This window comes from Aulostomus chinensis, chromosome 2 (genome assembly GCF_037954235.1).
Source record: "Aulostomus chinensis isolate RoL2024-O1b breed Wild chromosome 2, RoL_Achi_v1.0, whole genome shotgun sequence".
NCBI classification, from domain to species: Eukaryota; Metazoa; Chordata; class Actinopteri; order Syngnathiformes; family Aulostomidae; genus Aulostomus; species Aulostomus chinensis.
The window spans coordinates 7,211,476-7,236,906 of NC_141321.1; the positions used below are offsets into that span (position 1 = coordinate 7,211,476).

The 25,431-nt window shown below is 45.7% G+C and overlaps 1 protein-coding gene across 2 annotated transcripts in view; it reads left to right on the forward strand.

Moving 5' to 3' along the window:
• Positions 1 to 24,880, forward strand: part of homer2 (homer scaffold protein 2) — a 28,894-nt gene extending 4,014 nt beyond the window's left edge. For both annotated transcript variants that reach the window (XM_086225066.1, XM_086225058.1), the window contains 8 exons: positions 7,380 to 7,536; positions 14,464 to 14,595; positions 14,757 to 14,849; positions 16,293 to 16,432; positions 19,590 to 19,746; positions 20,090 to 20,200; positions 22,070 to 22,150; positions 23,387 to 24,880. In XM_086225066.1, the coding sequence (XP_086081192.1) occupies positions 7,380 to 7,536; positions 14,464 to 14,595; positions 14,757 to 14,849; positions 16,293 to 16,432; positions 19,590 to 19,746; positions 20,090 to 20,200; positions 22,070 to 22,150; positions 23,387 to 23,575 (1,060 nt within the window). In that variant the 3' untranslated portion in view covers positions 23,576 to 24,880. The remainder of the gene's footprint in view (positions 1 to 7,379; positions 7,537 to 14,463; positions 14,596 to 14,756; positions 14,850 to 16,292; positions 16,433 to 19,589; positions 19,747 to 20,089; positions 20,201 to 22,069; positions 22,151 to 23,386) is intronic.
• Positions 24,881 to 25,431: the final 551 nt, after the last annotated feature.

A 25,431-nucleotide genomic window follows, 5' to 3' on the forward strand; every position in this document is an offset into this window, starting at 1 on the left:
GTAAAACCCAGATGGTGATGTGGTACCGACCCACACAGCTTCCCTCTCCTGCGTTTTCTGCTCAGCCAAACAGACGGAACGGGGTTCCCTAAGAGGGCCAGACCTAAAAGGCCTCATCGCTGTTCATCTGGAACATGAGCAGGATTACCCCGCAGGCTAGTCCACGTATCTGTACTTGGTACGGGGCATTTTGCACAGATCTGTGCACCTTGTGACCTGGAAATGTTCTCTGAATTACTTGTATTCTCAGGCCTGCAGAAAAGAAGAGAGGAAGAATATGTGGTCAGTGTTCCCTCTCCACGCGGTTCTCTAGATACTTGAGTAAAGAAAATGCAAATCCTTGTATTTGTTTAACTCTTGAGGACATGGAAAGCCTTTTCTACATGTTCTGTGGAACATAATCTCATGTAGCTGCCTGGTCAAGGTGCCTCCACAGTGCCTGTCTGATGGAGACAACTAGGCAGCCCTGAATCTCAGACACCACTTTAAATGGTAATCTGATGTGTCCATTGCACATGACGCTCATCCCCGTGTTAAACAGAGCTCCAGAGCCCGTCAGTATACTTTCTTAGACTACTGCAGTGTCTTCGTTGGGTCACTGAAAACATAGCGCCTCATTTCCCTCAAACAGTCTTAAGTAGCTGCTTTGTTGTTAGAGGGTTCAAATCGTGACACACTTCTAAACAGGCCGGTGTCCTTGTGAGCTCCCCCCCGAGCCCGTTCTAGTGTTACAGGCTCATTCACAGCGTCGCGGTGCTGCACCAAGCACCTGCACGGACGCTTGACCAGTATATTTCTCACCTGTTTCACACTCCAGACGTGATGTCAGAGCCAGGCGGCTCCGTATGACGACACATTTAGAGGGAGACTTGACATCTCGGTACCAAAAAATCCTGGGCTTTCACCGCAGGGCACGAGCTTCTCAAATAAAGAGAGCAACTTAAAAAAAAAAAAAGTGTGTGCGTGTACACGCATGCAAGGTATACATGGCTATTTGTGCTGTTTGTGTATGAGGCTGGTTGCTTGCATGGCGTCATGTTCACTCTGTGGGAACATTAGCAATGTCGCAGTGGACACTGTGATGAGCAGATCTCTGAGTGGATCAGAGGAGGATTTCTCTCATGTGAATCGTCAGGATGTGTCTGTTTGCAGGCAAACAGGCAGGTGACTGATGAAAGTTTGTTTGGGGAATGTCACCTGGGTGGATTCTCAAACTCAGGAATCTGGATGAGGCAGTTTTTCACTAGTGAAACTTTCTGGACAAAGATACTTGAATTTTACAACACTGTCTGCTATGTGACTGCAAGGCTTTGCAGTAAATCCAAAGTATTAGTCAAAGATAGAAACCGCCTGCTGTAATTCACACTTCTGTCAGGACACAGTGTCATCCTGCATCATCTTAAAATGTCTTCCTCAAGCAGCCGGATTAGTCTTCTCTTAGCCAGCTCCGCTAAAGCTGTTTCCCTACATAATTGATGCAGGTTCTTATACTGATTCTCTTCACCTTGGTTCTGTTTACCCAACACACCTGCAATCTCACCAGCTTTAAACGGAGCCGTTGCATCATTGACGCAGGGCTTTGCAAAACGCACAATGCAGCAGTGCCTTCTCTGCACCTGCATCCCTCTAGTGCTTACAAAAGTGGGTAAACATTAAATTCCAGTCACTCATATACAGACAAACGGATTCAAAACAGAATTCATTATTTTATTGGCTCATACATGTGAGCTATTTGGTGGTTTCGAAAAAAGATATTCATACTGCTTATCCTGTTAAGGGTCGCAGGGGTGGGGGTGGGGGTGGTGGGTGGAGCCTATCCCAGCAGCTACAGGCGAGAGGCAGGGTTCCCCCTGGACAGGTCACCAGTCCATCACAAGACCAACACATAAAGACAGACAACCATTCACACTCACAGCCACACCTACGGTCAATTTAGAGTATCAATCAGCCTCGTCCCCTCTTGATGTCTTTGGACTGTGGGAGGAAGCTGGAGTACCAGAGAGAACCCACACAGGAACAGGGAGAACATGCAGACTCCACACAGAAAGAACCTGTGCTGGAGCCGGTACTGGAACCCGGAACCTTCTTGCTGTGAGGCCACAGTGCTGACCACTGCACCACCGTGCCACCCTAATATGAATCAGATCCATTCATAGTCCTCAGAGCTGCGTATCTTTGTATCCTCCATGGAGTTGAAAAATTCTCACGATTTGACTTTTTGCACTGTCTTAACGTTTAGTTGAAGGAATTTATCAAATGTAGCAAAAGTGTTAAGAGATGAAACACAACCGGCTGTTTCTGGCTGTCCACACTCCTTGTTTTAATGCATTCTGTTGCCTCTGCAACACGTCATTGCTTCACCACCAGTGTGGACGGTCTGGGAGTGCGCGTGTGTGGGTGTGTATAAAGTACATACAAACTCTAATCTTCTCCGCACAGGATGGAGTACACGCACGCACACACACACACCCCTGTGAATTATTTAAACATTTAAACATAAGTGAGTGGATGGGGAGCATCTGACAGTAAGAAGGATGAAGAATTCAGTGGCTATAAAGTCCCAAATGTCTTCTCCCTTCTTTTATCCAGTAAATCAATCAATGTAATGCTTTTATCTGAGAAAATAAGGTCGCTGGATTCAGCCAGCAGTTGTGTGAGTGCATCCATGTGTTCAGTGGCGGCCTTCCACTTCTCCTCCCCCGCCAGTGTGAGTTGGCTCCAGACACCACCGCTGCAAAGGTCAGCGTATGTGTGCACGTGTGGACGGAAAGTGACAGCAGTGAGCTGTATAATGGGTTTTGTTGTTCCCAAAGCAGATGAAGACTGAGATTAGGCTTAAAGGGGACAGTGAATTTATTTCGGCTTTCGTTCTCTGAGAACGAAAATCCCAACAGAAGTAAAAGCTTTATTAGCTTGTGAATTTTTCGCTGCCCGACTTCCTGACATTATTTTCTCAGAGGCCTCATCGTTGTGCATGAAAGTAATCGTCAACTGGATGTCCTTCTGAATGGGTGGTTTTGCCAGTTTCTCTATCCAACACAACACTGGAAGGTATAGATTCGCTAGTGTATGCTTGTGTTTGTTAGCATCAACACCACTCTGCTTTTGGTCTGTCCAGTGACATTTTCTCCAGAATCTGCTTTGATGATTTGGATTGAAGAGCAGCTCTGCGCTCTGAAACCCAATATTGGAAATGTTTTGTGTTGTTGCTGCACGGTACAGTACTCTGTGCTGCTCAGCATTCTTTTTTCCATTTCACACATTTTTTTGAAAGCCTCAGCTTGATGAAAGTGAGCGTACAAGCCAAGAGGTGACAGCAAACCAGCCACAACACGGCAGTGATGCTGCAGGTACCCTGGGAGAAGAGCTTTCTCCTGGCACCATATTTTGTTCCCAGGGGAGAAGAACATGTCCGTAGTTCATTGTACACAGTTCATGGAGCGTTAGGAACATTGTTGATTAGGAATATAAGGAGCTTTCAAGGGATAATTCACCCGCAGATAAAAATGTAGTCATCCTGGGAAGGTTGGACAAATTTTTTTTAGTCTAACCCCAAGCAACTGAACTGAATGGTGACCAGTTTTCAAAGGTAAAATAAATGCTTGTGTAATTTCAGAGCCCTCAAGTGCCTCCATACTGCCTGTCCAAAGTCATCCAAGTGTCCTGAAGCCTCGACACGCCATCTTGTTTTCAGAGACGACACTGATGCTATTTTTTTTTTTTTTTTTTTTTTTTTTAGCCTTTAATGATTGCGACCCTTCCAGTCATCGGATAAGTCACAAAATGGATGAGCAGGTGTGTTGAGACAAACCTACTTAGGGTGTTGATGTGGAACCTAACAGTGTGAAGCCAGTTTCATCAAGGATGAACTGATTCTTTGCATCAATTACGCCGGCCCTGTCCGCACTCTTCATGCAGCAGGTTGTTGATTGGCCTGTGAGAGCCAGAGGAAGGAAATCGAGGTGGTGAAGAGATCAAAGCGTAAATGTATCTGTCAACTGGTTTAATTCCTTCTCACACAGCTGCACTGCGCTGGCCTCCACGGGCCACTCCCTCCAGTGAGAGTGGAGCACCAAGTCCTTCACGACCAGCATGCCATCAGGGGATTCACTCAAAAGGCAAAGCGTTGACTCAGAGGTTCACTTTGACAGCCAGTAGCGGTGAACTCTGCTCTGATGGACAATGGGATGTTATGCTCATTTACATAATGTACGTTCTCTTGAATTTAAGGGGCCATCTTGTGAACAGCAGTCTGTCTCTGTTCAGCTTGTGCTGTAAATCTACTCGTTTCACAAATATCCCAGAATTGACCTGACGCTATTTCCAATCATTCCAACAAGTCAAAATATTAAACATTATGTTGCTGTAATCAGTGTTAATACCAGCCCGGTTTATTCCTGCTCATCAGTTTTAATGAGTGATTGTGTGTTCTGGTCTGGAAGACATCAGGCCTGCAGTCCATACCCCTTCACGAGGACTGTAACTCGAAGCGAAGTAAAATCTGGTCAACTGGACGTAAGTTTATCTTGAAGACGTTTCACCTCTCATCCGAGAGGCTTCTTCAGTTCTAGTGAAGAGTGTGGAAACTCCAGCTTATAAAACTATGTGGGAGTGGTCAGTGCTATTGTGGTGGAAACGTCCCTCCCGAGACTCACCTGGCCTCTCCAAACGACAGTCGTTGTGCGGTGTCAGGGAGTTTCAGGGGTGGTCGTTAGGGGGTTTCACCGACCACTCAGATGCTAATGGGCTGTGCTGGCATCAGCCGTTCCACATGGGTCTTTCAGCTGAACTCTTTGGGGAAGCTTTGAAAGGACTTGGTTGTAAATAGGTGAAAGGAAATGTCGCAGTCCACCTCCTCTGTTCAAAGATGGTTTCTCTATCCTGACGTGGATGACTGTAACGTTGTGATATCTCTGAGAGCCGAATCGGTTTGTTCTAACAGTCCCGTCAGAGGCTGAAGTTTGAGGAGCTGTTGACCTGATAATTGGATCAAAAACTTTGCTCCTCCCGTTTGTATGAATCAAAGCTCTCACTCATCAGCAACGACAAAACAACTACATAACAAACATGACTGCAATGATTATTGAGATTGTTTGAGTCCACAGTGAACTAATAAGGGTGACATTGGTGCCAAGAGCTTGCAGTCCCCTCAGTCCAGGGAGGGTCTTTGTCTGTTGATTGGTCTCCATTCTGAGGACTTCAGCAGGGCTTGCAGGTGCTGCCCAGCACCTCCTGCTCCTCTCACTGGTACAGCATGTCAGAGTACATGGAAGGCGTTACTTACAACCCATATTGTCCAATTACTGACACAAAATGAACACAGTTAGGACACTGCTTGGGCTTCTTACACTCCAACACAACCAAGTAATGAAGGAAAAGGTTTCCTTTTGCTCTCAGGCTAGCCGCCAATCCAGCTTCACACTGCTAGAGGTTATGGAAACAGTCCGGTGCCCGTAGGCATAGGGAGTCTGTGGCCCTGCATGCCCATGTAAGGGAGTCTGGTTCTTCCTAACTGGTTCAAAACTTAAAAGAGAAAAAAAAACCAAAACCCACACGCAGCATGTAAAGCCACCTGAAACAGCCTGCAGGCCTGCTTCCAAATTCACGTTCTTCTTAATGTGAAACTTTGGCGTTGTTTAACATTAGAATCTGATATTGTGGCATCATTTATAGGTCAGAAGGGAGGAAAAAATCTCCCCCATAACGTTGGCACAGTCTCAGAGTGGACGGAGAAGTACTTGTCATGTGCTTGATGAGCATCTCCTCCATGATCTTCATCTGCATCCATTACTAAGTCCTTGACATGTCCTAAACCCTCCTCATTCAGTGACTCCACTCAATTGTTGTTCTGGGTGCCATAAAGGAGAGTTCCATCCACCTGCACTCACCTTGCAAATGCTGATGCCCAGGTCCATTCACAGCTGGCTGTCTCAGTCCTGGCACAGCACCTCCATGAAAGTTCAACTGGTTTTTGACTTCCAGCAGAGGTGTCAAGTGCCTTTTCAGTGAGGAATCTGCTCCGTGCAGCTGTGGTTATTTTTAACGACCAGTCACTCCAGACTTATTCTTGGATAATTTCAAGTTGTGTCCTTCATGAAGGTTGGAGGAAACCTGCGCACCCCCCCCCCCCATATGTCAGTTATACTGTATATTCTCTCTATGAGTATTTGTACATACCATAATAGTATGATGATCACATTGACATTTCATTTTTCAAAAGCTTCCTACTCACCAGAGATTGGCTGTGGGTGCCAACACTTGAATGAGTGACAGAGAGGGAGGATAATGGGAGACGGAGAGGCATGTTGGTGTTTCTGGCAAAGTCACAGAGGAGAGAAACATTAGCAGCGTCTTTCTCTAGTCTGCAATCACGCAGGTCGAACTGGCAGTCTGGTCCTGGCCCTTCGTCACTGATGCTGCTCTGAGGCAGTTTACTCACCTCCTCCAAGATGCCACTGATGCCAGCTTCTACATGTCATAATAACCGGAGAGCTGATTTCTAATAGATCTGACTCATGAAGTGTCAGTGAACTCTTTATTCAATTTCAGTTGGTTTCTTGTTGGTTTCTGGTCTCTGTTTTTAGTGACAAAGGACAAATATGAAGCAACTGTATGTGTCTGAGAAGGGGCAACATTTGAAAGGAGAAGCAGTGTTTTGTGTTTGTAATACTGAAATAGGTTTTATGAATGAATATCCGAATGTTATTTCTGCAAAAACTCAGACTTAATGTCTTTGATTGCCTCGTTGTTGGATTGATATGCTGTCAAGAGCGAGTTTGTTCTTGGAGCCAAGTACAAACCACGACTAAGAGCTGCTGCTGCTTTGGCTGAACACTTCAACAAACTCTACAAGCAGATGAAGGAAGAGCTAAGAATCCAGCGGCAGCAGGTCTGATCACAGCCTGCTGGACAGCTCTGACCAGTGAAAAAACACAACATCACAACTATCCGTCACTGCGCTGATGCTACGGGGAGACGCTTCGCCTGGCCCACCTGACAGCCTCAACAAGCTCAGCGACCCTTTGTTTGTCTCAGTTGCATTTGGTGCGCCGGGGAAATCTTCCACTTGACACGTGTGATCATACACACAAACGCAGATATGAGTTCCCGTCTCGTAGGGGATGCGAGGTGGTGGTGATGTGCTAATAACTCTTGGGACCCTGAGGATTTTGGGTTTGTGTTACATTATCACTGGCCTGTCTGTGTTGGGCCCCACTGGCCTCGGCCTCTCCGGAGCGACGGCGCTAATAGCCTACAGGTATAATTTGATGTTTGGGACTCGACACGCATGCTGTGACTGCAGGTGACTGGGAGTTGTGAGATGTTGGTGAAGTTGTCGTCCCCTCACACTGTCCCTGTTGTGTGTCTCTACTCCCCAGGGAGCAGCCGATCTACACCACCAGGGCCCACGTCTTCCAAATCGACCCAACCACCAAGAAGAACTGGGTTCCTGCCAGCAAGCAGGCGGTTACAGTCTCTTATTTTTATGACAGCACACGCAACAGCTACCGCATAATCAGCGTTGATGGATCCAAGGTATGTGTGTGTTGGTGTATGTGTGTGTTTGTGCACGTTCACACTCTGTGGGATTTTCTGAATATTACTTTGACTGAGCTGTTATATTTATACTTCTGAAGTAAGGAAGGTGGTCTCTGAGTTATGTAACTGTCCTATCACTATTTTGATAGTAAAAAGTTCTAATTTCAACATTTGAAACGTGAATATTTTCTGGGTTCATGAGTCTTCTATGACCTGCATATCCTCGGGTTGTGGATGGATGTTCAGTTGAAAACAAGATACTTAAGGAGGCCGTCTTTGACTTTAGAAAACAGTGATTGACATTTTTCAGTTCTCATTGATTAATTTGATGCTCAGCTGATCAGATTAATTGATAATGGTAATCATCATTAGCCGCAAAGGAGTTCAGCAAAAATATTTCCAGGAAAATGATTCTGATTTGTTATCACAGGATTGTGATGTCTTATGTGTAACACCTGACACATGAATATGTTTATATCTTGTATTCACACCTTCTACCTCTGCAAACTGGGACTAGCTTATGTGTTGCCATGGCGATGAGGTTCCTCTCTGTGTGAGAACCGGAGGAGATGTATGAAAGTGGTTCCCCACTGCTGACATTGTCAGGCATTCACCTTTGGCACGATGTTCAATCACACAGATAACTTGGAAAGCAGGCTGAGGGTGGTGAGGGTCCGTGAGGGCCCTCACGTCTCCTCCATCCTCCCTATTTACCAGACAAGCCTCCGCTGAGCTGCAGCTCATTCCAGCTGCTACAGAACGTATGCAGGCAGAATTATATCAAGATTTTGAAACTGGACGCGGTGGGTTTCTGGCCCCCGGTTGTCACTGGTGTAGAGGTATTCTGTTGTCAGCTTGTCGGTTTGTCCCATTCTTGGTCATGTGATGCATATCCTCGACTCTTCTGAATGGCACCATGACTGAATGGTCCACTGGAACTCTTGGATGACTTGGAATGATTTAGGTGGCGAAAGATCAAGGTCATTTTGATGGACACACTTACAACTTGCATACAGCTGCAATGCGGCGTTTCAGGTTTGTAGGTGTTGCTTATGTATGTGTTCTATAGAGTCTGGTATAAGCTAAGACTGTCCACTATGAGTGAAGGTAATTAAGTCTTTTAATTGAATGAATCCCTGTATTGTAGCAAACGGCTGTTTAAAGAAACCCTGCTTTTTAATTAGTCTCTACCACAGCTGGAAATCAGAGGCAAGACTGACCAGAGACAACTCCCCATACCTGGACCCCTCCCTTTTTCAGAGCCCTTATCATAAAATGGGATTGGATAACGAAGGCTATCTGCTTTATTTTTGGCTACATTCATATCATCTTTGTATGTTTTATACAGTAAATCCCCAAAGCGAAGAATCCTGTCTCTGCTCAGCCACTCATGCTACCCTCTCTGTACTTACTCTGTAACCTTGAGTAACTGAGTTCTCTTCCTCATGCCGTGTCTGCAGGCATCAGCTGTATCAGGGATGATGATTCAAATTTGCCCAATGAAATGTTATCTCAATTTTGAATAGAAATGGTTCCTGATATTCCAAAGTAATTGTGGTTAAAGTGATGGAGGAGCAAACTATCTGGAAGCCAGGAAATGAGTCAAATCAAATAAATGTTATTATAGTTTGCACGCTAGCTTCTAGCTACACAGGTCTGTCCAGACGAATCGTCTGTACTGCTGTACGCACAAGCTATGACAGACTGTCAGCTTCTATTCGTCCCTCTATGAGAGGAGGGCGACTCCCTGATGATGATATGGCAAGTCGAGGAGCACATCAGCACTTTTGCTTCTCCCTCATTCCTACTGGAGCTGCTCACACAGGGATGCAGCCAGTACCGCGACACAGGAAGGAGTTCGCATGCTGCCCATAAACTACTTCAGCCCTGAAAACTCTCTCACAGCCGGATGTTCTCCAGCTGTGAGAGGCTCCCTCCAAAAACTACTGGCTGCCGTCGCCAAGAACATGGTTATAAAATCCTCCATCAAATTTTGCTGTTTTTCTGCAGAAGAGGTTTCATTGTAGTCTGGCCTGAGCGGTAGAGCTGAACAATGTGTTGTGATAGCAGTCAGTATCGATAACTACTGATAAATGTTAGCAGCCTTGCCTAATAAAGACTACGAGCAAAAGTAGTTAGTCATTCAGAACCTGCCATACAACTAAATAACGGCTGGATCAACCAAACTGCACATTTGTGATGAGCTTCCATGACAGGTTCCACTTAATCTATCTGAAACGTTTCCTTTTCGTCTAATCGTCTGTTCCATGTTCCTCTTCTTCCATTTCCCTCACCTACTTTGGATCTTCAATTTGTTTGTAGTAAAAACTCATCAGAAACATCACACATTATTACAAAAAAAAAGTACTTCTGGGTTTCTGACAATATCTGTCAGCATCCTCACTCGGTCATGAGAGAGTTGAGCAGCAAAGCAAGCAGCGTCTCACAGCCTCTGACCAGGTTCTAGCTTTTATTGTCGTGGTTTGCTGAGCACATTTTTCCCGACATGGAAACTTCACTCTAACGAGCTGGGAGTTGACACCAGTACTGATGAACGGGTGTTGTTGGACATTGGCAGTCTCTCACCGTGATGACGGGGCAGCAGATTTTCCATATTTTGAAACATTCAAACATTCAAAAGACAACAAAACCCTAGTTTTGAGGCACAAAAAGCCTTGTCCTTTTTTTTATTTTTATTTTTTCAAGTTATATAAAATGGGTATCCGATCCTGTTTCTGGAGCCTTGAACCTGAATGTTCTGAATGCTTATTTATCATAGCTAAAGGAGAGAATATAATATCTTCTGTCCTAATTTGGAAATATTCCTCATAGATCTGCGTAAAGTCTCCTCTGATCGATGCAAGAACGTCACCGAGGACGCTTGTAAGTTAACAGTGCATCTGCTCTCCTAGCAAAAGCCAAACCTGCGTCATTATCAGCAGGAACACTGTGTTTTTAATATATGGTTTGATGTACCAACCGTGCATTGTCATTAATGCAGCTGAGAGCCATTTAATGAATATATATCACACCTCATATCACAGCTCTGCCTGGCAGGCGATGCCAGTTCTCCATCCTGCTCTGAGACCGGCTGAGAGGACAAATCCAACCCATCGTCTTTGGCTGGGTTTCAGTGGTAAAACTAAGGCCAGCTCCTCCTGTCCATCACCAGGACTTTCCCTCGCTGCCTTTTTGTTTATTATTCACCCTCAAAAACGACTCTTTGTGACGCTAATTCAGCTGGAACCCTCAGTCACGTCGACTCTAACAAAACAAGGTGCTAAATGTTACGAGCAGGAACACAACTCATGTTGACATTTATTCATAACATGATCACCGTGTTCTCCAAATATGATGTTTGCAGATGAATAACTCTCCATGAGATGAAGGGAACGGAGTCCTACATGAGCCTTGGGATTGTTGGACTAAATAACCCAGATGTTTTTGTTCTCATCCTCTTGTTGTTCTTGTTTCCCGCTGTGTCAGAATTCGGATGCATTTGTTGCCTGACAGGTGAACCCAGCCCTCCTTCCAGACGCTGTCCCCTGTATTACTCATGACTATGCAGATTCTGTGGTCCGCGCTGTAAGAAATCTCCTTTTACCTCAGAGGTTGTAACCGACCCTCAAGCCACATCGGCTGGCTGAGCTTCCCTCTGCATCTCTCGTGCCACCTGATACGAGGCCCCACTCCCCTCCCACACAGCTGCCAACATCACTCGGCTCCCCGTCTCGACGTCATCCCCTCCCACTCGCCTCCTCATCCTGCTAGTATATGTTTACAGACCCCGCAGAGACGGGGCCGACCCGGATCATCTCTGGGCCACAACTAACTCACTACTCTGGTTGTTGACTCCATTGTCTGTTAATACAAGTTAACTTAATAGCTGAAGATTCTTTCTGTTGATTAGCTGGTTATATAACTGTCAACTTCACGATATAATGTCTTTTGATAGTGTGTGTGTTTGTGTCTGTGTGTGGGGGGGGCTTGGGTCATTTAGCTGGCAAGTATTTCATTTCAGTTTATGGTGATCATATTTATTAACCCATTTTAACAAAGATAAGGAGGAAAAAGGTTCAGTTTTCCCATTTAACCAGTTTATTGGTGGCTATTGGTTGCTCACAACATCGTCTCTACGAGAGCTGGTCGCTGGTTCGTGACCCTCGAGGGAGGATGGGATGCATTCAAGCCAGCGCAGGGAGTCTGTTAAGGCAGCTAATTCTTATTAGTACTTATTGATGTTCCACTGAACTCTTCTTTTTGCTCTCGTTGAAGTGTTTAGTTCTTGTATTTATAGTTATTGTTTTATTACACAGGCTGAGGTACAACATCAACTTCTTCAGTGGAGCGTTGAGGTTGACGTCGTCAGACTGAGGCAGAGCGTTGAATTTCCAGAACTAAGCCTATGAAATGAAGTTATCATCGCAAAAAGCATGAAGGAGTGATGAGACGGGATGCGTTTTTTTTGTGTGTGAAAATTTAGTAATTCTCCAACTCCTTCAGTAAAACCATTAATGTTAAAAAGAAACATATTTTTTGACTGAATGTGATCAGTCTGTCTCTCAGATCTTCTCTGTGGTCATTAAAGTTTCATCTTATCTCACACTGAACTCTTGTTAAAAATTCACTCAGCTGCTCCACATGAGAAACATTCAGCATTGCTCTGCCCAGGTGACCAGGTATCAGAGTATCCAGGTGTCAGAGTATCCAGGTGTCAGAGTACCCAGGTGTCAGGGGACCCAGGTGTCAGGGGACCCAGGTGTCAGGGGACCCAGGTGTCAGGGGACCCAGGTGTCAGGGGACCCAGGTGTCAGGGGACCCAGGTGTCAGGGGACCCAGGTGTCAGGGTATCCTGGTATTATGGTATCCTGGCGTCAGGGTATCCTGTTGTCAGGATATCATGGTGTTACGGTATCCTGGTATTATGGTATCTTGGTATCAGGGTATCCTGGTGTGAGGGTATCCTGGTATTATGGTTGAAAAGATGGTGTGAGGGAGATAATGGGCCTAGAAAAGGGACACAAGTCTGTCAGCAGTCTGAATTCTGGGTTCGGCGCTCAGAGCAGTGTTGCTATGAAACAGACCCTGCATGGTTATTAAACTGTCTTCTATTGTTTGCTAATTGTTGGGATAATGTGCATGTGCTGTTTTAGAGTTCAGCTCTGTCCAGGGGGAGGCAGGGGAATACTGAAGCTGTTCTGGTTCACATGCACTAATCTCAGATGTGTGTGTACAGCAGGGCAGTCCGGCTGAAACAGAGTTTGAAGATGGTTTTTTTGGGGGGTTCCACAGTCACGGCCCCACGTACAAGTGCTCAGTTTAGACTGCAGCAGACAGCAGTTGATTTGCAGCACAGCCACAACAGGTGAGGGTATATACGGCTACAAGAGAGGATGGAATCTGACCACTTGGAGGTCAGTGGGCCAGCAGGCGCCGTATGCCAGTGTTTATGAATCAAAGATGGACTTTTGATTCCTCACCCACCGTCGCTGATGGTGGGAAAAAAAGAACCTCATTACACAATGACCTGGTGGAGTAAGCGCTCGCAGGACGGGTCTTTGGATTGGCTCCTTCCGCTTGTTGTTTCCAGTGTTGTGAAGGCTGAGCCATTAATCAAACCGCACAGTTATCACAGTCACAAGATGGCCAAGTGCAGTGTCTAAATCAGAGGAGCTGCAGCGTTTAGATGAAGGTAGAGTTCCTCCAGACTGAAGGTAGAGTTCCTCCAGACTAAAGGCAACGTGCTTGTTTGGTACAAACTTCTGCAAACATCAGCATCTTTATACGTTTTGGAGAATTTTAAATGCTAAAAGGAGGCGGGGGGTGACCTCCACTGTCACTCTGTTGTGTCTTGTGGTCGTCATTTTTTTCAGTCGACCCCATCCAAGAAAAAAATTTTTTTTTGTCAACTACTGAGAGTGAGACGGTTTTCAGGAGCGCTCACCCAGGAGGGGGCTCTTATTTCCCCAGAGCTTCAGGGGTCCGTTCCTGCTGTCAGAACCGACGAATCAGGCACCCTAAAACCGCCTCCACCTCCACGGGGCAGGGGGCGTGGGTCCATCTCCAAATACTCATATTGCTCATTCCCTCCATCACTTTCAGGTTCACTCTTCAACACTTTACCTGCTTCATCATAGGATAAATCATTTCAAATCATTTAATAACAATGTTTGTTTTTTTTCAGCCAGTTGATGATGCGTCAGCTTCATAAATCCTGACTTACTGCTCCCTCCTACATGAAAGTACATCGTTTGTCTTTAAAGGGAAAGTGTCTGTATTGTAGCGGCATACTAGTCGCATGTTTACTTGGTATTGAACTAAAACAAAAATGCTGCAATATTGTACAACCTTATGTAATGGGTCAACGCTGCCGAATGACAGATAGCGGAAGTCTCGATCGTCACCAAATGCCGTATTTGGTAAAGTCTTACTAATTAGGTTTTGTGAATGTAACACACAAAGATATGACGGTAGATGCGGAGGATGTTGATAAAATGCTTTAGCCTAAGTGTGTTTTATATCACAAAGAAGCTTTCAAACTCACATGATTCCATATGTGGTCTTTGGAGTGCTTCTGTTTGGTTACTTTGTTCTGTACGCTCTTTTATGGGCTTTCAAATCAATAAATGCACGAATTGAACTCCCCCTGAAGTGTGGTGAAAGACGTGGCCCGTGTTTTACTGATGTACTGTACAGAGATGGCACGAGTGTTTTTGGTCATCCCTAAACCAGTAAATGTATTGATCACATGACTGCAGCTCCAATGCGTCACGTCTTGATGGAAATGAGAAACCCAATGTTCTAAAGTAGATGGTGCGAGTATGTAGGTTGAACCTGAAGACCGTGCTGGCAGCGACTGCACCTCCAGCTCCCCCATTCAAGAGTGTCAAACAATCATCCTCATGGTGGTTTCCCTGCCAACAGGTGATCATCAACAGCACCATCACGCCCAACATGATGTTCACAAAGACGTCTCAGAAGTTTGGCCAGTGGGCCGACAGCAGAGCCAACACCGTCTTTGGCCTGGGCTTTGCTTCAGAGCAGCAGCTCTCCAAGGTGAGAGGACAGGTTCCTCAAGCATCAAGGATTATTCCCATAGGTGATAGGACATAAAGAATGACCTCTTCTCACTATGTGATGTGCCCCCCCCAAAAATGGAAAGATATTTGACCTTTCATTTTATATTGCAACTAATCGCTGCTTTTATACATTTTCAGTTTGCGGAGAAATTCCAGGAGGTAAAAGAAGCAGCAAAGATAGCAAGAGACAAATCTCAAGAGAAGGTGGAAACGCTGAGTAATCACTCCCAGGTAAATGATGTCTCACTGCTGCCTGAAGTTCCAATTTACCACAACACCTCTGCTCCTTCCCTCCTCAGCGGGACAGCCAGCGGCATTCCAGAGTTGCTGGTAAAGTCACAGATTCTGTTAAAAACCAAGCATTTATAGTCGCTATTTACAGTCATTGTTTAATGTTGCATGTCAGCACAAGAGAAAACACTCCTAGTGGGATTCACCATTAACGACAAGTGTAGTAAAGCCAAAGGTTGTCAAAGCCTCTTACAACCTGGCAGGGACTTAAAGTGAGTTAATCACAGATTTAGAGGATCCGAGCGCCAGCAAGAGTCAGACATCCTTCAGGGTTCCTCACAAATTCACCCAACTGGTCACACAAAAGGCGTTGGAAGAATCGGGGTTTATCGGCAGCACTGGCGGGTCTGCCCTCTGCCTGCGACCCACCCGGGTGATGGGAGGCAGACACTTGGAGGCCTGGAGTCATTTACAATGATGAAAACTAGCAGAGGTATTTCACGTGCCGTGAATGACACGGCAAGACTGGAGACAGAGATCCAGCAGAACAAGCAGGATCACTCGGGCTTGCTCATTCGAGTCGCCGTGATGCGCTCGTCATCTCCCGGTTCCATCCCATTCAGTACTTGCCTGATGATTCGATTCAGTTTGGGAGTCAACAAAAAAGTTGAACCACACCAACAGGCCTTACATCAGAGATGCAGGTTATTGTGTTCTTTGCTGATATTTCACAGTTTATGTTGGCTAAAAGCTAATTACAGCTGACATTGATATGAGCACAACAAGTTTATGTGATATTCACATTCTTTTGAACATGAGGAGGAGACGAGGAAAACTGGGCTGACAATAAATATGAACCAGTTGATACCAATTTGTTTGAAGAAAAAAAAAAAGCCAATATTGTCAATTCACCCTAAACAAAATCTCGAGTCAACCAGAGAGCCAAGAAGTCAAGTCAAGCCAGTTTTATTTGTGTGGCACCAAATCACGACAAAAGTTCTCTCATGACTTTACCAGTAGAGCAGAGGCAAGAAGGCCGCACCATCCAGAATATCTGCATGGTGTCGTCAAGATTTGTGCATGAATGACCAGAAAGGGCTCAGCGGGACGACTGATCCACTATGTGATCTTTCTTGCAACATTTCTCATGGACTGAAAGAATTTCCTCACAATTTGTCCAAGATTTGTCCAGAGCAACCCCAAATCCTGCCAGTGGCCTTGAGCAGTCTTCAGGATCCAGGATCTACAGTTTGATTCAGATTACGAGCCCTTAGGAAGTGACGCGCTTGCTCCCTGTGATGATGGAAATCTTTCCACCTCATTTCATCAAAATCGATGCATTCACGATCGGTCCAGAAATAAAACAGTGGATTCGTGATACTTCCCACTCCTGTGACTCTTACTCACTCACACACTCATAAGCACCCCACTGTCCCCCTCCAGGAGTCTGGGCGCGAGACACCATCAACCAACCAGGCCTCCAGTATCAATGGGACAGATGATGAGAAGATCTCTCACGTGGGTCCCGAGGCCGCCCTGCTGAAGAGCGAGAACGAGCTACTCAAGAGTGCGGTAGAGCAGAGGTGAGGACTGGCACACCTTCATCGGTCTGGTATGTGGCAGACGGCTTCCACGCTGCTGTGTCACATGCCACTGTGTCTCCTGTTAAACACAATCCTGAAATTCCTCCTCAACAAACTCCTAGCAGTCTTTTAGTGACCATCTTGTCTCCTCTGTTGTCGTCCCAGCAGACAAAAACGGAGTGTCTGACTTGTCTGGAGCTTCTGAGGTTGCGTTGGTGATGGGGAGCAGACAGAGGGACTGGTCAGAGGGACTAGACAGAGGGACTGGTCAGAGGGACTGGTCAGAGGGACTGGTCAGAGGGACTAGTCAGAGAGACTAGACAGAGGGACTACTCAGAGAGACTAGACAGGGACTAGTCAGAGGGACTAGACAGAGGGACTAGTCAAGACCCTGGATCTGTACTGGTTACAAGCAGTTCGAGAGAATTCTGTGAATGCGTTTGCCAGGCTCATGAGTTTTACCCAGTCTACAGTCTGGCATGAGCCATGCGGTTCCCTCATGACGGTGTAAAATTACTGCAGTAAACTGACCACATATTCAGTGTAATAGACGTATAAACAGATTGCAGTCCTGGATCTCTCAGTATTTATTACTGCCCTCTGTTTTTGCATCACACTGTTCTCAAACATGCTGTCTAGACTTTATTGCTGCTGGAGTAATATCATGTCTCCGAAGGCTCAGGAATGAGCTGACAGGTGATGCTGCTTCTCTCGGCCATTTGGTTTTATAATCCAGGTGCAAAAATGAAATTAGTAATTCCATGAAATGGCAGCTGTGGTTCCAGATGGAATTCATGTAAGCCCAGAACATCACAAGCTCATCAAACTGTGGCGACTCTGGACTCTGACCTGCTGCAGCTCTGCTCAGCAACAACAAAAATTACTGACCTGTTTTTTTCATGTTGGCATCCATTCTCAGGCAATAATGCCGATTAAATTCAAAGACAAAGGCAAATCCAATGAATATCGGAGTCGTTCATGTTCACTTTATCTTTGGCGAGGTTATGATTCAATAAATATGGTGACGTAAGAGACCCAACGGTCCAGTAGAGATTAACTGAGGAGTGATTGATTGGGTGAGTTTCCACATCAATCTTAATGAAACTTTTGTTAGTTTCCTCTCATAATGACAGTTTCTTAAATAGACCTCAGCAGGTGATTGGACGAGCCTCCACCAACCATCACAGGTCAGCTTTGTCCAGTCAGATTGCCGAGGTCGTGCAGACCACGCCCCTCTTTCCTCCCAGGGCGCTGATAGCCCTAACCAATATTGGCGAGGATACATGCGCCTGCATGTGATGAAATGAACGGGCTTACATGTCTGTGTAGGTTCTCATTCATCCAGGTCATCGTAGATCGAAGCGAAGTAAACTCTGGTCAACTGGACGTAAGTTTATCTTGAAGACGTTTCACCTCTCATCCGAGAGGCTTCTTCAGTTCTAGTGAAGAGTGTGGAAACTCCAGCTTATAAACCTATGTGGGAGTGGTCAGTGCTATTGTGGTGGAAACGACCCTCCCGAGACTCACCTGGACTTCCCAGACGACAGTCGTTGTGAGGTGTCAGGGAGTTTCAGGGGTGGTCGTTAGGGAGTTTCACCGACCACTCAGATGCTAATGGCCTGTGCTGGCAGCAGCCGTTCCACATGAGTCTTTCAGCTGAGCTCTTTGGGGAAGCTTTGAAAGGACTTGGTTGTAAATAGGTGAAAGGAAATGTCGCAGTCTACCTCCTCTGTTCAAAGATGGTTTCTCTATCTTGACGTGGATGGCTTCCTTAACTCCTCTTTCAAACCATCTGTGCTCTCTGTCGAGGATTTGGACATGGTCGTCCTGGAAGGAGTGGCTTTCCTCCTTGAGGTGGAGGAAAACCGCTGAGTCCTGTCCTCCAGAGTTGGCTCTTCTATGTTGGGCCATGCGCTTGTTGAGGGGCTGTTTGGTTTCCCCTATGTAGAGATCCGTGCAGGCCTCACTGCATCTGACAGCATATACCAGTCTTTGTCTCAGAGTGTTGTCTGGTTTAAACCAGACAACACTCTGAGACAAAGACTGGTTCACCCCAAAGATCCCACCCCTCACAGCCAGAAAAGCAATCTGGTATATGCTGTCAGATGCAGTGAGGCCTGCACGGATCTCTACATAGGGGAAACCAAACAGCCCCTCAACAAGCGCATGGCCCAGCATAGAAGAGCCAACTCTGGAGGACAGGACTCAGCGGTTTTCCTCCACCTCAAGGAGGAAAGCCACTCCTTCCAGGACGACCATGTCCAAATCCTCGACAGAGAGGACAGATGGTTTGAAAGAGGAGTTAAGGAAGCCATCCACGTCAAGATAGAGAAACCATCTTTGAACAGAGGAGGTAGACTGCGACATTTCCTTTCACCTATTTACAACCAAGTCCTTTCAAAGCTTCCCCAAAGAGTTCAGCTGAAAGACCCATGTGGAACGGCTGCTGCCAGCACAGGCCATTAGCATCTGAGTGGTCGGTGAAACTCCCTAACGACCACCCCTGAAACTCCCTGACACCTCACAACGACTGTCGTTTGGGGAGGCCAGGTGAGTCTCGGGAGGGTCGTTTCCACCACAATAGCACTGACCACTCCCACATAGGTTTATAAACGGGCTTACAGTAAAACTTCATCTCTTCTAAACACATCATGGTGCAAGTTCATAAGTGCTAAACACTTGTGGTGTGAAAGACGGGGGCCTCATCGATGTTCCTGCCGGGGGAATCAAGTGGAAATGCAGCGCAGCTCTGAATCAGCTGAGGTTACAGAATGCTGTGCTGCAGGTCTGTCCACATTTGATGGAGAGCAGCACACTCGAGCTCAGCCATGCATACGGGGGCAGATGCATACATAACTATATTTATACCCCAGCCTCTCCAGCCTTATTGATAAGATAAGATCCCCCTGGCCCATGAACACAGCCGTGTGTTTGATATCAGGGCTGCAGCTCATTAGGACTTTGAGACGGTTCCCACCTCTTTCTTTTCTTTTTCTTGTCGAAAGTGACAGCGTGCTGTACATCCAGTTAATTAAACAGCTATGGCTGGAAGGATTTGGTAGCATTATGTGTCATGTCAGTGGGCACAAGCCCCAGGCGTTTCAACTCTAACCAGTCTGAAACTTCCTCTCTCTCGCTCTCTGTGCCTGTCTGGCAGCAACACCAATGCCAAGAAGTGGGAAACAGAGCTGCAGACTTTAAGAGAAAATAATGCCAGGCTGGTGGACGCGCTGCAGGACTCCTCAGCCAATGTGGAAAGCTGGAAGAAACAACTCAGTGCCTGCAAGGAGGAGAGTGACATGCTCAGGGAAAAGGTAATACTGGTATTGAGTCCTGCAGGGAGGTGAAGTCATGAACAGGAGTCATCAGATGGAGGTTAATTTATTCATTTTCTCCACCAGACTGAAGTTCTTCTGTTAGCTGCTTCACTCCCCACACCAGTCGCTTAGCATTCCACTATTAATAGAATCTTCTGAGTTTCAGTCTATGTGGGTTGTTCCTGCAGCAGCTGGACAGCTGTTCTACTAGTTTTACATTATGTTCAGTATTCCAAACATGTGTGTGTGAACAGATAGAGGGGTGTCTGCTATCACATTGACTGCTTTATCGAGTAAAAATGTCCAACTCGTGTTGATGGAGGCTCTCCTCTCCCTTTAGATCGCAGAACTGGAAGCTCAGTGTAATGAAGCCAGCCAGGAGAAGCAGAGAAACGCCCAGCTCACCATACGAGTGCAGGAGCTGGAGACTGAGCTGCAGGACAAAGAGCAGGTGAGCCGTCTGGAGCTGCTTTTGGATTCACTCAAGCCGCCTCAACCCTTCAACACCCGGGAAAAATTCTGGTTTTCCAGCTGCCTTTCACCTCCTCATCCCCTAACGATACCGATCTTTCTCATCCAGCACTTTGCCATTGTTCCTCCTCAGAACCACTTTGCTCCCTCGGGAGGTGATGACATCTCTGATGTAAATTATGAGTGTTGTCCTCAGGATCTCAGGTTCCTTTTTGGGTCACTACCCGACTGAACAAAGACCTTGATACAAGCCACTGTTATATTTTTATTTTACTTTCTGTGGCGCCTCTACTCTCAGTAATTTGGCTGATACCCTGTTCTGGCACAGTCAACGCAGTTAGGCTGATGAATGTAGATTCATCCACTGACTTTGTCTCTAATCAGAGCAGCAGGGAATTTAGGCGCAAATACCATTAGCAGTATTGCCTTATGTCTCCTCCATCAGTTATCCATAATCCAAACTAGCCGTCAGCTCAGCGCAGCCTAATGCTGCTGTTATTCCTAATGAGGATGAGCCCTGCACAGCCACACAGTCTTTTGACCTTTGCTCACTGCTGGTTAAATGGGGTTCTTGTCTGCAGACAAATGGCTACTACCAAAGTCTTGCTTTTTTTCTCTTTTAAACTGGGTCACGGGTTTCACCAGGTTGAAGGGCATAACATCCATTCATGTGTGAACCGAACACAGAGCAGCCGCTCTCTGTCCGTCAATAAATGTGGACAAGACAAAACCACAAGTTTTAATATCGCGCTGATGTTTCTGTCTCCAAAAGTCTGCCCACCTCTCCCCGAGGCTGAGATGAAGTCTTCATGTTGCTCTTAGTTTGAGGGGATCAACGGCCAAACAGTCACGTAAACCGGAGAAAAGAAGCCCACGAAATATTGCCACGCCTTCAACAATGCATGGCTTCATTTTCTTGTCTTATTTCATGTATTATTATTTTGTTTATGAATAACTGTCATTAATACCTGTGCAGTACGAGGACCACCTACAGTCCAGAGATAAAAAGCTTGTCAGGGATTTTCCAGAGCTGTGTGACCAGAATGTTTACATCACAGCTGATTTTGATAGATGTGCCCTAAAGCTTTGACTCTTATTGCTGCAGCGCATTGATGAAGCTCACACTGAGGCTTGGACGCCAATGACTCGCATTTTCTTGCCGCCCACACTCACCCCCCCACACACACACACCCCCACACCCCTACCCAAAAAAGTGTGGATGAATTATTTAGCGTTGACCCCTGCGCTGACCAGCCTTGAGCTAACGCAAGACAGCAGGTGACCACAAAGAGTGGGCTGATCATTAGCCGGTGTGGACGCACTGGAAGCTGTAACAGAGGCTGGGAAGTGCGTTGCATCTTCTTCAAAGTTCAGCAGTGAGATTTTCAGAGTAAACAAACGCAGAGGAACGAGTCTTCCTTTCTTTTTCCGTGTCTTTTTTTTCCCCTCTAAAAAATTGTGTTTAATTGGAAGCTCTCATTTTGTGCTATTATCCTCGTTCATTCATGGGAGAATGAACTCTCATTAACATTTTGGCACATCGCTAGAAACGAATTCATCCCTGAGTCACTGAGGGATCAGGATGCTGGAATTAAAAACGACTAAATGCACTTTCACAGCAAATATGTGTTTTAAGACTCGATGAAAAAGACTGAAAAGAAACTCATTCTCATATCATGAATAAAACCTTATTGCCTCCCAGAATAATCATAAAAAAAAGGCTTAGCGGCCTGTAGTTTTTAAGGTGCGTAGTACTATTTATAGTTTTACTGTGTAAGAGAGTGTACTTGAATAAAAAAACAAATCCTCTGCTTTTGTTGAGCTGACAGCTGAATGCTTTATTTCTCAGGAACTGGAGAACCTGAGGAAGCAGGCGGAGATAATCCCTCAGCTCATGGCGGAGTGTGAGAGCATCACCGCCAAACTGCAGGTGTGTTTCAAGCAGCCAGAAATCCCACAAACGCCGGCGTGTCTCAGGTGGGATGGAGAGCAGCGGAGTAGAAAGGGAGCCTCCAGCACACGTGAGGACGTGATGCTCCTGTAACAGACAGAGCGAGACTTTCTATTCAGTGCGTCTGAGGGCTGGTGACACAACGTTCCTGTCGTGAGTCAGTAATACACACTGTGCTTCGAAAAGTTATTTATAAAGACCCATCCCAGTGCAGTGCAGAGGGAGCTTTTAGCTGGTTTGGAGGGTATTCTCTCCCTGAGCACAGGTACTCCCCCAGCAGTTGTTTCATTAGACATTCATTCATTAGACGCTTGTGAAGGTGTGTGTGTGTTTTGCCTGCGAGGCGATGATGGGTGTGAGCGAAACTCCGGAACAATTCGGATTCACACCCATGGCCATCCGTCCTCCCTGTAACAAAGAGCACCTGTTCTTCAAGTCGGGTTGGGAGATGTGAAATCAGAAGTGCCAGGCCTGCTGAACGACAGCATGCCTTGTTAGTGCCAAGTCTGACATGAGCCGCTCCGCTCGTGACGCTCCTCTTGGCCTGTTCTGGCTGACTCAGAGCCGGATTTGATCGTTCAAGATTTCATGTATGTGCTGCCTTTCAAGCTGGGCCAGGAGGAGAATAAAACAACAGTGCATGCCTGAAGTTCCTGTGCTTGACAAAGCTTAGCTGTCATGTTTGTGTCTGACACATCCAGCTGGATGAAGCAGCGTTTATCTAAGCGCTGTCTAAACGGAGGAAAAGCACAGAGCAACAGGATTTCTCAAATACCTCCATCTATCCTGAGCCAGCGTTCATTCAGACCCAATACATTTGCTATCCTGCTGCTAATTCATAGTTCCCCTCCTGACATTCAGGTTTGTTTTCAGTTTTTAAAGCCGTGTTTGTGGCCCGGACGCTATTTAAAGATGACACCCCACATGGAGATCAAGTCTCAGGAGCCAGCTGGAAAATACAGTCATGCTGGCGCAACACACATTTAGCGCTCCTATTTTAAACCCCTCCCTGCATGGTGGCTCTGGCATTAATGTGTCACTGGTGTGGCCTGCTAGTTCGAAAGACTCCCCCTCCCCCGGTCTCCAGGTGTGCAAAAACACACTTTAGCCTTTTGGAGGCAGGTCCAAGTTCCTCTGACGTCAAAACTAAAGCAGATATTGCTGAAGTGAGTTTAATGAGAGGTATTTAATTTGCCTGTGCGCTTGTTTCCCCAGGCTGCAGAGGTGCAGAACAAAGAGCTGGAGGGGAGGATCGGGGGTCTCCAGATGGACGTGGAGGACAGTCTGCACAAGCAGAGCAACATGAAGGGCGAGCTGAAGAAGTTCATGGATATTCTGGATGGAAAGATAGACGAGCTGCATGAGTTCAGGCAGGGTCTCTCCAAGCTAGGCGTCGATAACTGAGACACGTGGCAAAGAGCTGAAAGATTCAGAGGTTAGGTACGACTCTTTCACTTGATTATGTCTTCAGGGCAGAGACTGTGTGGCACCTCCTCCCCCAAAGTGATGTCCACTCAGAAATCATCGGCTTTGGCTTCTAACAAACACAACCATGTTCTGGAGAGGAGAGGCACACTGGCAGACTTACCAGAAATGGGGGACCAGCGTGCGCCACCAAATGACTTTTGTGTTTTTGTGTGCGACAATTCTGAAACCTAATTAAGAGTCACACTTGGAGCTTATTTATCTGTTTCTGAGGAGGAAAAAAGGCTTTTAAAAGCTGGTGGTGGGTTCTTAAGATTCTGTCCATCTGTGTTTTTTTCTGAAGGCTGCAGGACTTGTGCACAGGCAGTCTGAGGGGATGCAGGAAGAGGGGACTTGAAGGGCTAAGACAAAGAGCACAGAGCCGCTGCCACCGACCAATGGCACCACTGCAGTAATAATTGGTGTTAACACTCGTTGCCCCCACAGAGAATTAGAGACGACATCTTTCTACAGACGGCCTTTGCTCTTGCCTCGTCTATCTCAGGTGTGTTAGAAGACAGTTGTACTTCTGTAGATTATATGCACATATATGACAACTGGCCGTGACACAAAGTGCCTCCAGGTGAGTTTAATCCTACCTGGCAAGGAGAAATGGCCAAGTAATGACTTTCACCATAACAATAACTTTATTCCTGTGAGAGAACCTGATGAAAACCAACATTGTTCCTAATGAACAAAGGCAAATCCATATTGACAATCTGTTGAGGCCAAATGACGAACAGGCGTTAGCACAGAAGCCCTCGGAGGACAACTAGAACGCGCGTTCCCGTCTGGGGTCTTCATGAGCGCCATCAGCCTGCTGATTGGCACGAAGGGGGGGGGGGACTCTTCAGCTTCAGCTGTCTTTGAACAGAGCTCCATTTTGCCATGGGTGTTTTCTATGATAAGGATGGTGTGTGTGTGTGTGTGTGTGTGTGTGTGTGTGTGTGTGTGTGTGTGCGCGCGCGCGCGCGTGTGCGGTCAGTCATATTTTGGTCCATTTGCAGTACAAACATCTCTCCAAGGCTGTTGATGTGCTTCCTACACACTTGTGTTTGTGGTGGTGGTTATGTTTGGGTGAAGGGACGTGGTGAACGAATAATGTCAAAACTTTGAGATGGCCTTTTCACTACAACCCTGAGAGATTCTTGGTTTTTGTTATTTATTTATGTATATATATATACATACATACATACATACATACATACATACATACATACATACATACATACATACATACATATATACATATATGTATACATGTGTATATATGTATATACATGTGTATATATATGTATATATATATATACATGTATATACATATATATATACGTGTATACATATATATATACGTGTATATATACATATATATACGTGTATATATATATATATATATACGTGTATATATACATATATATACGTGTATATATACATATATATACGTGTATATATACATATATATACGTGTGTATATACATATATATACGTGTGTATATATACGTGTGTATATATACGTGTGTATATATACGTGTGTGTGTGTATATATATGTATATGTATGTATGTGTATATATATATATATATATATATATATATATATATATATATATATATATATATATATTTCTTTTGGTGCCTCTGAGTCTCTTGTAAGAATAAAGTCAATCAACTTAATAACACGATGCCTCCACAGATGTACAATAATATGAAATATACCAAATCATCTGGCCTGGGAGATTTTATCACAGAGGGCAGTGTCAAAGGCCACATTTATACACAACAGTCTATTTTTAAAGGT